At 35.3% G+C, this 13,071-nt stretch overlaps 2 protein-coding genes across 4 annotated transcripts; one reads left to right on the top strand and one right to left on the bottom strand.

The window, feature by feature from the left end:
• Positions 1 to 5,071: 5,071 nt before the first annotated feature.
• LOC103935326 lies at positions 5,072 to 7,382 on the top strand. Of its 3 annotated transcripts, none has more exons than XM_009345088.3 (3): positions 5,072 to 5,514; positions 6,218 to 6,724; positions 7,080 to 7,382. In XM_009345088.3, the coding sequence occupies exons 1-3, from the start codon at positions 5,496 to 5,498 to the stop codon at positions 7,103 to 7,105; spliced, it is 552 nt and encodes a 183-aa protein (XP_009343363.2). In that variant the 5' UTR covers positions 5,072 to 5,495; the 3' UTR covers positions 7,106 to 7,382. The 3 variants fall into 3 exon arrangements, with proteins under 3 accessions (XP_009343363.2, XP_009343361.2, XP_018500020.2); XM_009345086.3 differs by having other exon boundaries at positions 5,073 to 5,514; positions 6,197 to 6,724; positions 7,080 to 7,340; XM_018644504.2 differs by having other exon boundaries at positions 5,074 to 5,514; positions 6,126 to 6,724; positions 7,080 to 7,340.
• A 1,499-nt stretch (positions 7,383 to 8,881) lies between these two features.
• On the bottom strand, positions 8,882 to 13,071 carry LOC103935324 (putative pectinesterase 63). The gene is made up of 4 exons (XM_009345085.3): positions 11,732 to 13,071; positions 10,151 to 10,357; positions 9,792 to 10,027; positions 8,882 to 9,582 (listed from the first exon to the last, which is right to left on the bottom strand). The coding sequence occupies exons 1-4, from the start codon at positions 12,227 to 12,229 to the stop codon at positions 9,423 to 9,425; spliced, it is 1,101 nt and encodes a 366-aa protein (XP_009343360.2). The 5' UTR covers positions 12,230 to 13,071; the 3' UTR covers positions 8,882 to 9,422.

The following is a 13,071-nucleotide window of genomic DNA, read 5'->3' as shown; positions in this document are numbered from 1 at the left end:
TCTTTGTTGTTATAAAGTTGTCATACCTTACTACAACTTAAAAATGTATGTGTACGTACTGTCATTGAATTTGTTGCTTGGATTATTTGATTTCCCATTTAGAAGATGCCTTAACAATATTCTTTTATTGTCCGAACTCAAAAAATTCTACAATGAAGTTAAATTTTGGGGCTTTTTGACATAGCTAATTAGAGCATGGCTTCAAGTTGACACATGTTCCCTCTTAGATTTTGGACATGATTTTATAATTACTTCAAATACGATTCAGAGACCTCAATTCGACAAAAAATCAGTTTAACCCCATTAAATTGATTGATAATATTGTCTCCGATGAAATGATGTTCTAAATTATAGATATGAATTAGATTAGTTAGTCAAGTTAATGTGATTTGCATTGTACATGGGTTCGAATCTCCCTCCTCTTGTATCAGAGCAGTTTAGGAAATTGCTTATATCAAAACAATATTTCAACTTAAAATTTATTAATTATTCTTTTCTCATACATGTTATGGCATATATATATGAGAGGATACATAAAGGTGACGCTTTGAATTTTAAAATATGTGGGAAGTAAGAAATTATATATGTTAGCAAGAAGCTTTTAGTTTAATTGGTTATAAGATCATATTTTCTGCTCTCGAGGTCTTGCGTTAAAGTCCTTCTCCCCAACATCTATTATATAAAAGACAAAAAAAAAAAAAAAAAAAAAAAAACCATATATGTGTGTATGTGGCAGAATATTATGCACACAACACAATAGACGCTGGTGCTCCAAATTTATGATTTCAGTTTATTAGTTGATTGTGTATGAATTAGAGGGCATAAATAGAATAATGTTCAGTTAACGTCTGGAATTTTTATTTTCTGTAATATAATACGTCTACCTTATATTCTTCTTATTAGAAGGTTCGTGTCTTCCACTCCTGCCGCCCATGAAGGCAGCTCGTAATACACTTCACGTCAAAGATAGAGATTGGAGATTTGGTGGTGCCCTAAAGTCACACGCATATATATGACCCTTCCATTTATTCGTATGTATACTAGTTTTTTTATTTGATAGAGAATCAAGTTTTGTTTATAGCCAGGCATTGTTCTATTTGTTAATACTATATACTATTGTTTCATTTGTTAATACTATATATGCTTAATTATTATATTGTAAAGGTATTATTATGGATAAATACTTTGATCCATTTTATGGCAAGTATCATTTTATCCATTTCTTATCGTTAATGTATTTTAACTGTACAAATCTCGTAACAAAAATTGTTCTTTTATTTATTTATTTATTTATTTATTTATTTTTAACATCATTTAAATACATTAATGTACTCTTAAGATAAAATCTCAACCCGTGGGGCTGCAGGTACCATGGATCTTCTGACTCCCAATTGGGAAGCAGTAGCTTCTTGGACTAAGCTGAGTTGATATGATAGTTAGGCGAATGAAGCGATTAATATCAAATTTAATAGTGCGTAACCATATATTTCTAATAACAAGCTAGCTAGTAACCAATAGTAAATAACTCGATAAGTAGATATTCAGGGTAGTAGCTTCAACGTTTATTTGACAACTGTAGCTTTTGTAATAGTTTTGAAGCCTCCCTTCTTCTTAATAATAATGTTTTTTTTTTTATAAACATACACACACACACACACTGTACACAATATAAGAAAAACGAGATGAAGTTAATCATGTCATTTCGACATGCTTTTCGTTCAAGTTAGATACGGATGATTTCAAATTATTGCTTAGGTCGAACTTAATTTGTACGTGTCACTCTTTGAATCTGCGGGTCATGATTTGTTATAATTTGATTTACAAATTACTTTAAAAAAGTTCTGCATGCTATCTCATCTGAAAGCTATAGCTTCCATCCTCTTGTCGTCGTTTATGGAAAGAATGTCTATCAAGCACCAGAGACATTTGAGGGAAGTAACTCAACCAATCCATTGACTTTAACAAGTTTGATTAAAGATCTAACTTTAGAGTAAACTTAATACTTAAAACTGTTCTGGAAAATTTTTGAGCTTGACGGTCACACTGCTATCCATGTTTGATGTTAATTACTAATGAACATGTATAATATGTACGGACGTATTGTGGATATTTTATGTACTTAGAGTATAGTATTAACAAATAAATACTCTTATTACAATATGAGTAAACTGGTAACATCACGTGACAATATTCTAATATTGAAAAGCTCTTGTTAGAACGAGAACATTGTAAAATGGGAAGGATTTGTACTTCCAAACCCATTTGATCTTAATTAAATTCTTCCATTAATGTTTAAATTTTCTTGGTTAGAAAGCACATTACATACTTGAAATCCTATAGCAAACAAAGAAACCTTTCCATATGGCCTAGCTTGATCGATCTTGTACTCCCCTTCCCTCGTACTGAAAATATTGTACCAGGCAACAACAACATTAAATAAATTAAAGAAATTAAGATTTCTTAAGCAGCATTTTGGTCAATTAGGTGGAACCTACTAATCAACCAGAAACAAAATGCATGGTTTAATGTGGACATTTTGTGATGGTGATACACGCTGGATTTGGTAAAAATCTAAGATTCCAAGCAAGTCTTTGGAATGACATGACACAAAATAAAATTAGTCCTTCAAGCAAGTTTTTGATGGTGATACATGCTGGGTGTGGCAAAATCTAAGATTCCAAGTAATTTAATCCTTCAAAATCAAGCAATTAAACTCATTGCTACCAATGCATTTCGTGTCCTTTCTCATTCCATTCATTTTATTTGCATGCTCAAAAATTTTAAATTGCCAGAAAGCTAAACAAACAAAATAGTATTAATAAGAATAAATAATCAGCAAGAATAATGGCGGATTCAAAAACTTTTTTTTTTTCGGGGATCGACTTGTGCTCTAACACGAACCAACAAAGATAAATTTTCGCTCTTATTAAGAAGCTTAAAAGATAAGTCAACAGTCCATTTTTGCTTACCCATTAACCCTGATCCAACCTATCTCCATTCAGAATCGTGTCATGTGTCTAAAGCGTATGCATTCTTTGAATATTTTTTTTTTTCTCAATGCGTTCTTTGAATTATACATGGTTTTTTCTAGTTAGAAGGGGGGTAAGGTTACACCAAGATTATGAGTGAACGAAGACTCATCAATAACCACCACAAATTCCCAATGAAAACCAACAGTGTCTCTATCGACCCAAAGATAAACCAATAGTTTCTCAACAGAATATTGATTGTGTTCCAAGATAACTAAATTAAAAGGAACTTAATTAGGTAAATGATCTTCCAGAGATATAGGTCATATCAGGCTCAAGCTGCTCAATTCTATATAATTGACCCAAAAAATATTCGGCTCCATGTTGATCTCAATTATGTGGCCCAAAAGATAAGAAAGTCTTTGTAATCCCGCAGGCAAATTAGTGGCCCGAGTCCAAAGATCCTACTTATCATACACTATTGGCTGAGGCTGCTGAGCTCCTCATCAGATTCTGTGATTTTTCTGACTGGTTTGGTTTCTATACTCCTCCAATGAGAGCAAAAGAAAATTGTAATCTATTCAGCTTATAGAGTAGACAGATAAAAGACGAGTTTCAAATCGCTATCCTTAAACAACTATACATTAACACAGCTGTAATTCATTTATCTATCTTGCGATTCAAGAAAATTTTACTGTATAAACAATTACATTACATTTTTTAACCATTGAATATGACAGATTTATCTTTTACCCCGGCATGATATAGAATGGTAGTTACTACTAATTTAGTAATGTATGTTATATTTTGTTTGTATGGTAAAAAATGATGCTTCGAAGTTAGAATCCATGCCTTCAAGTTTCATAAAGTAGCTTCTAGCATACATAGTAACATACTCTAATTTGGAAGCTTTAATATTAATGTCTTCCCTCTCCATCCTTATCAACAAACGTGGCTGGTAATGTATCCTTAAAAGTTAATTCATCTTTTTGGTCAGCTCAAAAACGATTCCTCAGCATTTGTGAGATGAAAGAACACAACAATGTTAATGAGTGCATGAACATGCATGAAATAAAGATTACAAGAAGTTAACAACAATAAAAAAAACTTTATTTTATTAAGTGAGGTCGGTTGTATGAATTTTAGAATGCAATTGCACTCAGTTTTGCGCAAGTCTTTTATTAGCTCCAAGGTTTAAGATTCATTATCATAGGGATTCGACGTGAAAATAAAGTGCCGATTGTCGACTACTTGACGTCCACCTCCTCCTCCTTTATTCAGGCTTGAAACCTACAACATAAGATAAACTTAAACATGCGGAGTTGCATTATGCAATGATTAAGACCTACATTTTGTTTCAAAGATAATCTATTAGACTTTGGTAAAGTCATCATCTAACGCAACATGTAATGTAATGCGTGGGTTCAAAGTTGCTTAAAGTCGTCCAATGCCAATGGACGATTTCTATTATTTTCAACATACAAACTTAAGGTAGAGCTTATAATGTATACACTCTCATCACCCCGCTTTGCAAGTAACACGAAAAGGCCTCGTAGTAGTGTTGCAATCATTCCAAATAGGCGTGGATATAATATTGACATCAAATTTTTTTTTATTTATTGTTAAATTCTCGAATTGTCATAAAGAAGTGATATCAGCGCTCTTGTAATCTGTTAACGTACACGCCTTATTGGTTATTTATTCTTCATCATTCAACTTTTACGTTCGCTCTTATGTGTGTAGTTAATACGGAGTGAGAAAGGAATCAATGAATGCAAAATAACAATTGAGGAGCGAGAAAGGAAACATAATGAAAAAAAAGTGAAGCTATGAGTTCGCGTTCGTATCTTGGTATAATTTAATGACTTCGTATACAAGCGTTTTCCCCAAAAAGAAAAAACCCAATAAAAACTAATGACTTGGCATCTCATAAACAATGACTTGGCATGGGATTGGACTCAAAGCACGTGGAAAAGCCAAAACTCAAAAACGAAAAGCAAAAGCTATCGCCCTTGTACACACGAAAGGTCGTTCAAAGTTGAGAGTCTTCAGCTATAAATATGCTCCTCTGTTTTTCATAACATCTCTTCTCTGCCAAGTCCTCATAATTGTCCACTTCATCAAATATAAACACACTTCTCTGTTTTTTCCTCTTTTTTTTTTTTTATGGTTTCACAAGAAAACAAAAATATATAAATTATTTATTTATTTGGATATTGAAGAAGAGAAGCCGTTAGGTTTGTTTGGTTCCTAGGAAAACAGAAAAAAACAGAGTCGTCCGAAAGCGTAGGCAGAGCGAGTGAGAAAGGAAAATTTGCCTCCGAAAATTGATGGGATCACAAAAGTAGTAAACTGTAAAACTCCCAAAACATTCATCTCCCCTTTCTCTCTGGGATTTATTTTCAATTATTATTAGCGAAATTTAGAATTTTTTTTTTGAAAAGAATCTCTCTTTGGAGAGCTAGAGCTCGCTGTGTTATTTCCTTCCGAAGCTCCCATGGCGTTTCTTCATCGGGTTTGCAGTTGATGTCCTCCCCCTCCTCAGGTAATTACATTTTTATTTGATATTCTCGTTTGGATTCATGGGTTGAAATTGGAATTATCAGATTTATTGGCTTCTTTTTTCTGTGTACCATTTTGATAGTGGTTGTTTTTGGTCATTTGGGTTCTTTTTATATTTTTTTTTGGGTTTTTCAATTTGTAGATCTTGATTTGTGAAGTCAAATTATCACATCTGACATTGAACTGAAATTATATTCCTAGAGGGATGAAATTATATATTTTATTGAAATTTCACAAGGAAAGATAAAAGAATTCACTTTTCAAAATACAGAAAATATTACCATGTTGCTATTTCATCTTATATGAATGAAAAATCTCAGAAATCGATGTAGGGATGGTTAAAGTTTGGAACTTGGGTGCAGACGTGGGTTTAGGTATGTTGGCTCAAGCGGATGTGCTCCTTCTCCTACGCACCCAAGTCCTAATCTCCGTCCTGGAGATCAAATTAGTTTAAAGTAGAATATCGTTTATAACATTGTATCAAGAAAACAAAAAGTTTGGAACTTGATTGTGTACTTATGGTATGGTAGATATAAAGATGTTGATGATTTGAATTATAATGATGACGGTGAATTGAACTTAATCCTTTCATAGTGGAAGAATATCTGATGAAACCTTGTCGTGTGGAATCGGACAATCTGATTTCTGTGTTGGGATTCTTTCAACAATTGTGGTAAAACCTGTAGCAATGAATGAAAATGGTGGCACCAAGTTGACCGGAATCAGGCAGATTGTCAAGTTCAAAGAAATTCTGCAGAAGTGGCAAGCTGTCACCCTTGGCTCGAGGGCAAACAGCCCCCGAGCCAAAAGTAGTCCCCATTCTGAAAAAAGAGGAGGGGAGAGCACCACTCCCCGTTCTGAACGAGGCCATGGGGGCATTTCACCGGCAATTAGCAAGAGGCTAACAAATGTTCTTTGTGATTCCGACGAGGATATATGCCACAGTCCCGAACCGCCACCTGATGTCCCCCAAGGGTATTTGGCGGTTTATGTTGGACCGGAGCTTCGGAGGTTCATCATTCCCACTAGCTACCTCAGTCACTCCCTTTTTAAAGTATTGCTGGAGAAGGCTGAGGAGGAATATGGGTTTGATCATGGCGGCGGGCTCACAATCCCATGTGAGACTGAGACCTTCAAGTACCTCTTGAAGTGCATGGAGAACCATCAGAAAGCTCACCCTGATGACATCCCAGGTAAAAAACCACATACTTTACCAGTTACCTTTACGTTTTAGTGCCTTATAGATCAAGTCATCCTCTTTGATACCCATAATGAATTCTAAAACTCTCTAACCGCCGGTATATCTCAAGTCAATCACACAATCTTACACGTTTCAACCTACTTTCTCATATGGATGTGTGTAATTAAGATAAAATATCGACACAGTAACATCACAGGTGCATAAAAGTACTCCGGAAATAGGCCCTTCATCCATTTTCAATTTGATGGGTCATGGATCCACATTGCATAAATAATATTACTGTTTTCTTCACGAAATAGGTTGCTAGTTTTATTGATGTTAATTTGGTATTGTTGGTGGTTTTGCAGCTGGAGACTGGAAACTCATTCAATGAAGAGTAAGTGATCGTGATGAAGCTTTTTATTAGTGGTCCAGGTTTTTAGGGGTGTGATTTTCTGGTGTAAAGCAGGGTCTCTCCTTGTATTCAGACATCTTTTTAATTTTTCTCTTTTTATTTTTTATTTTTAATTAAAGAACGATTAGAGAAACTTTAGTTAGATATTTTTAAAGGTGTGGTGCCTACAATTTGGTGCTTAGAGTGGTGGTATTGTTAACCTCTCTATTTTCTCTGATTGAGTGTTACCTACATCTGATATTTGATCCTCAAAGTATGAAACACATTTGTCCTCCATCACAAAATATGCCAAATATTAATTAATTTCCTAATAAATATATGGTTGCCTAACAAGTTCTAGCCAGCTTAAGAAATGATTTTACAAGCTTTTTTCGCTCCCAGCATCTTTGTTTACTTATGTCTCTTTATTTTCTTTTGTTTTATTCGATTCAAATATCTAAAATAAACATAAATGTGCTCGATAAGAAATATCGTTTCAGGGGATAATTTGATGTCGCGTGCTTAAGGACAATACCCACGTACAATCTCTCACTTTCTCTCTTCACATGGTTTCCAGGATCACAATCCTTAACCTACATAATTATTTTTCCAGTGGCCGTTGCTAATTAAGGTCGTAGTTAATATTATATACAACTTGATGGCAGTTATCATGTGAAGGACCAAATCAAATTGCAGACTTTATTTTAATGAGATATACTTCATAATCGAAAATAGCTAAAAATCTCTCATCGTCTATTGGTACGAAGACCGCATTGTATAGGACCTACAAAAGGTTAAACTGCTTGAGCCTTGGAATCGTGTGCTTTTTTGTTTTTTGGGTAACATAAAAGGGTGAATCATCGTAAACTAACTTAAAGAGTAGTTACAAATAAGGTGAATCCTAAAAATTCTATCATATCATCACATAAACAATATATATTTAGGTTGATTCTTAAAATATTGATAACCAAGATTCATATTACAACTCCAATTAACAAGATCATTTGTAATCATGTTTTTACTTTAGTATATATGAATTAAATTGTCTGCAACACTGCACTGATACATATGAGGAGTGACTTTCCTACTTTCTTTTATCTTTATGCACTATTCTTCTTAATCTATACATTACAATTATTCTTTTATTTATTCAATTCAACAGTTAAAAAAAAATTGCAAGAAGTGAAAGTAGGAGTTCATAAATCATTCTCTTACAAGAGAACTGTGCACGCAAAGGGTCGATTTGGGGGTGGGGGTGTTGTCTGTCTGGGTTGGGGGAGAGAGCTTTTCCGCCGCACTGCCGCAGCAGGAATAATCATATATCATACAAAGCGAAGTTTTCAAATTAAAAGGCTAGGCTTTTTCCAGCGAATTGTAGTCTTTAATTTTGCCTTCTGGGTTGTACATGTCGGCCAACTTGGATCACAAATCAAAGATTACGAAGAGGAAATTTTTAGCCAAGTCGGAACTTATTTTGGAAGCCCATTTTACCCAACAACCCGCAATGTCCCATTGATATTACTACCGGGTTAATTGTTTCGCGGAAATATGTACACATTAGCTTCTAAAGGTACCAAAAATTTTCATCACTCTGGAGCCAATATAAATATGCATGATAGGATTGAGATAATGTCACTTTTGCGTCTTTGTTGCATGTAAATTTCTCTGCAGTTTTTGAGAACGATAACATAGATGCTTAAACAACACTAGAATTATTGGCACGGTTGGAACTTATGCAATAATTTAGAATAGAGGCGGAAGAATAAAAATTAGTTGTGGTCCTTGTGCAAGAGAGAAAATTCATAGTAAATAGTTGTTAGTTACAATGATAATTATATGATGTGGTATAACTCCTAGCTAACCCCAAGGGATTGGTCAAGAGTTGAAGCCTCCAATTCGAGTTCGAGCTCCCATGGATGCATGCATTTTTGGGGTCATCAGGTTTGTTTTGGCGTAAGGTTTGACCGAAAGACAAAAATATGACCGTCTCGTACACTATTAAAGCTGCATGAGGATGTGGATTAGTTTGTTACCAATGTGTGGTAGGTTATCTCCTCTATCCAAGAAAAAAAAAAATCAAATACTATGTGGTGTATAGAAACCCCAATTTTCACTAAATAACTTGCTTTTCTTGCAAAGTTACAAGCTTACAACATGGGGTAAACTATATACACATGGTAAGACACTTACAGGAGAGCACATTAATGCTGGCCTGGCTAGTTTCCCTTGACCTTCAACCTAGTATTCCTCATTTTATTTACTACATTGATACACACATATATATACTGATGATATGAGCAGTATACATATATATAATTCATATCTTGGGAGGTGGGAGAACCCACTTTGTTCCTTTGATGAAAGTCAGGCTGAGAAAGGGCTTTGCTTCTTCATCAGATAACATTCTTGCATACTTGACCCGACCCGATGAGCTCGAACCCGGTCCCATACACTTGTACTCTCCATAAAACACAGTCCTACAACAAAATCACCATCATCGTCGCTTAAACTTATCATTTGTATTTTTAATAAAGTTAACATACATGTTATCTATTCTTTTTAGATTGTCTCATGATGCGCATATATATTTAAATTATCAAACAATCATGTTAATTTTTGCTTGAACATAAATTTTTAGTGTGACATTGTAAATCTAGCAAGATAACATTATTAAGAGGGTGCTTACTTGTCACGCTCGGTATGCATGTAGTCAGACCATCCTTGTTTATCGATGAGAGAGCCCATGTATGTGTAAGCAAACACAACCCTAGGTCTCTCCCTCCAAGCTCGCCCAAGAAATGTGTCACCTGTCCCCGTTATGTTGCAATGCACAAATGCAAAACCACTATCGTCTTCCACATTTTCCCTAGCATGTGCCGTTATCACCCCCATACCATTTGCAACTGAATGTATCATATTATTCTGCAATACAAAATATTCATTAATTCTGAATCTAAAACTAAAAACAATATTTACGTACAGTTATAAAATTGTATTATAATTTGGCTAATTAATTGGGTTAATTTTAATTATTCAACGAATTACCAAGTAGAGGGATTTGCCATTGCCAAAGATGAAATCGACCGTGCCTTGGATGTGGCAATCCTTGAAGAAATGTCTCCCCCTATCATCCAATAACGTGTCTTGAAATCCTATGAACCTGCAGTTGTGGAACGCTGCCTTGTCTCCTGATATCCTCATCGCCACCGCCTGTGCCCCCGGCCTTATTCCGTCCGGCATCGGAGCTGAATTCTATAAAAACAAACACACCATGCATGCATGATCATCATTAGTCGAATTATAGAACTCTTTATTTTACAAACTTAAAAGAAAAATATAATTAAACTGGTAGTTAAAGCTGATTTATTCATCTTCACATGTTTTTGCCCTCCCTAGTCCCTATTAAAATCGTGGGGTTTTTTTTTTTTTTTTTTTTCCCTCTCTGTCACCAGGAAAGCTGCCGTGTCTATAGATATTTTGGTTTTGCAGATTAGCATTTTCCATGCTGCAGTTTACACTTCTGGCCATTGTTGTGACTAGGTCATGATTAAGTTTCATCCACAAACCGTCAAACGATATCCATCAATTAATATCATCGTATCTCATATGTATAACGCGTATCATTAATATTTTCATTCACACATCTTCAATCACAGTGGCTTGATGATATGCAGATCTACACCTAACTCAAGTTAGATAAGCCGTGTTTCTTTGAACTCAAGTTCAGATTCACCTTTTCGTAGCTTAGATTAGATAATCAAAATATCGTTTACAAATAAAATAGTGCCTTGATGATGTAATGACAAGCGTTTAAAAAATGTACCATATGATGATGAAGTAAGATTGTAAGATTTTAATTAGGGCAATTAATTTGTTAAAGAAAATATTGAATTGCTAGTGTTTTTAAAGGGAAGCAAAAACCAAAACATGTCCAAGACTCCAAACCTATTTCAGGGAAAGGTAATAAATCTTAATAGCCAGATCCATTCGTCATACTTTTCCTAGGTCTATCTTTCCATTCCCTCATGACCTCATCACTGAAAATAACCACAAACAATGCCATATATGCGTTCCGTTTTGTGTTCTTTCTTTTTCTTCAAGACAGATAGCAATAGATACAACGACACAAAATGTGAAGAATAAAACAAAAGAACAATTTTTCTTTATGGAAAATAATAAAAGTATTTGAACATACAAAATTAACATATTGGTTAATACTCTTTAATGCGGAGCGGATTCTATCATTATATATGAGTTCCTCCTATCTATTAAGGGTAGTGATATTTACATACTCATTTTTATCTCCTGCACACTCTTGTTAATTTTTCTCTATTGATTTTCTTCAATTCATACGATCCGACAACCAAATAATTGAGAGAAGTATATGACAGATAAAAATAGATGTGTGGATAACATCATCCTATATTAAAGAGTATGTCAACAAATATGTCAATTTTATTTGTCAAAATAGCATCGTCAAATAATAACGCACATGCATATCAAATATCATGTTAAGAAATTCCAACAACCAAAAAAAAAAAAAAATCATGTTAAGAAACGACATCAGAATTAAAAGAATTATGAACAAAACGGCAAAAACCATCATGACATGATATTATAACTCACCACGAACGCAATATTGACGGCCACGAAGTAGTCGGACTCCACCGCCACCGTGGAACTATTCCACGTCCCGTACTTCAACGCCGTGCCATCGAACGTGATTGACGGCACGTCGTTCTGGTCCCCGTAAAACGTCACGAACGGCTTCGACGCGTCAACAAGAATCTTCTCCGTATACACGCCCCCGCCGATGAAAACCACGACGCGCCTTGTGTTCCCAGAAGGAATGCTGTTCACGGCGTCTGTGACGGTTCTGAATTGGCCGGTTCCGTCTTTCCTGACGGTTATGATTCTGACGATTTCCTCGGCAGAGAGAATTTGGGCGTCGAAGCGGAGAGTGGCTTGGGTGGCCTTAAGGTTGGTGTAGCCCCTCATGTTGTGGGCGATCCACGAGTCGAGTTGGGAGAAGTTGGGGGGGATGAGGTTGGGGCGACTCAGCCCGAGTTGAGGTGAGTTTATGAAGATGTTGACAACCAGAAGAAATGCTAATAGTGGTGCCATTAGTGAATTCTTGGATTTCTTGAAAATGTTTAGGGTTTGATTGATTTGATGGGTAAGAAGTTGGTGGTGTGGGAATGTTTAGAGAGAGAAGGAATTTAGAAAGTGGAAGAACAAAAAAAAGAGACGTACGGACACATTGCTATACGTGCAGCTTGTTACTGAATTTCATGCTTTGGTTTTAAATGATTTCTTGGATTGTTGTATATGCTTATATAAACTTGGTGTTGGTGATGATGCAAGAAAAAGAAAAAAGTTCTTGCATCTCTCTTGTGTATGTTCCACTCGCCACGATTCTTTATTTACTCGTGTACGAGTTATGGGGATGGTTCGTGTGATCAAAGTTTTCTTGAAGGTACAAAGAAGAAGAGAATTTGTATTCTATGTAAAAAAACTTGTCACGTGGTAGAGTTATGTAACAAGTTATGTGAGAGGGAAATTGTGTACAACAATTGTACGTATGCAAGAATATTGGGGAAGGTAAATATTTAAGGTGGCTACTGGTTTATGAGTTGCGAATTAGGATGTGAAGAGGTTGGAGGAATCTGGGTAAAAGGAGGGTTTGGGTGGACAAAGAGGAGAAGTTGGTGTATGACAATACGAGAGAAGTAACAGATGAAGTTGTTTTAAGTAGGAAAAGGGGAGGTTGGCAGCGGAGTAGCAGTTTTTTTTGCCACGCCCAAAATAGCAGAATGTCAACTGCTTCTTGGGAAACAGCGTTTGCAATTTGAAGCTGTATGGACTTGGATACAGTTTGGGCTGAGAATAGGAACTCTAGCCCTTTCTTAAGGGATTCATAAACTTAACATGAGGGCTTCTCACTGTTAAGAGAGTGAAGGTGTTAA

Source organism: the organism of the source record quoted next, unplaced genomic scaffold, assembly GCF_019419815.1.
Source record: "Pyrus x bretschneideri cultivar Hongxiangsu unplaced genomic scaffold, Pyrus_bretschneideri_v1 Contig8, whole genome shotgun sequence".
NCBI classification, from domain to species: domain Eukaryota; kingdom Viridiplantae; phylum Streptophyta; class Magnoliopsida; order Rosales; family Rosaceae; genus Pyrus; species Pyrus x bretschneideri.
This window is presented reverse-complemented; position numbering and strand designations above follow the sequence as displayed.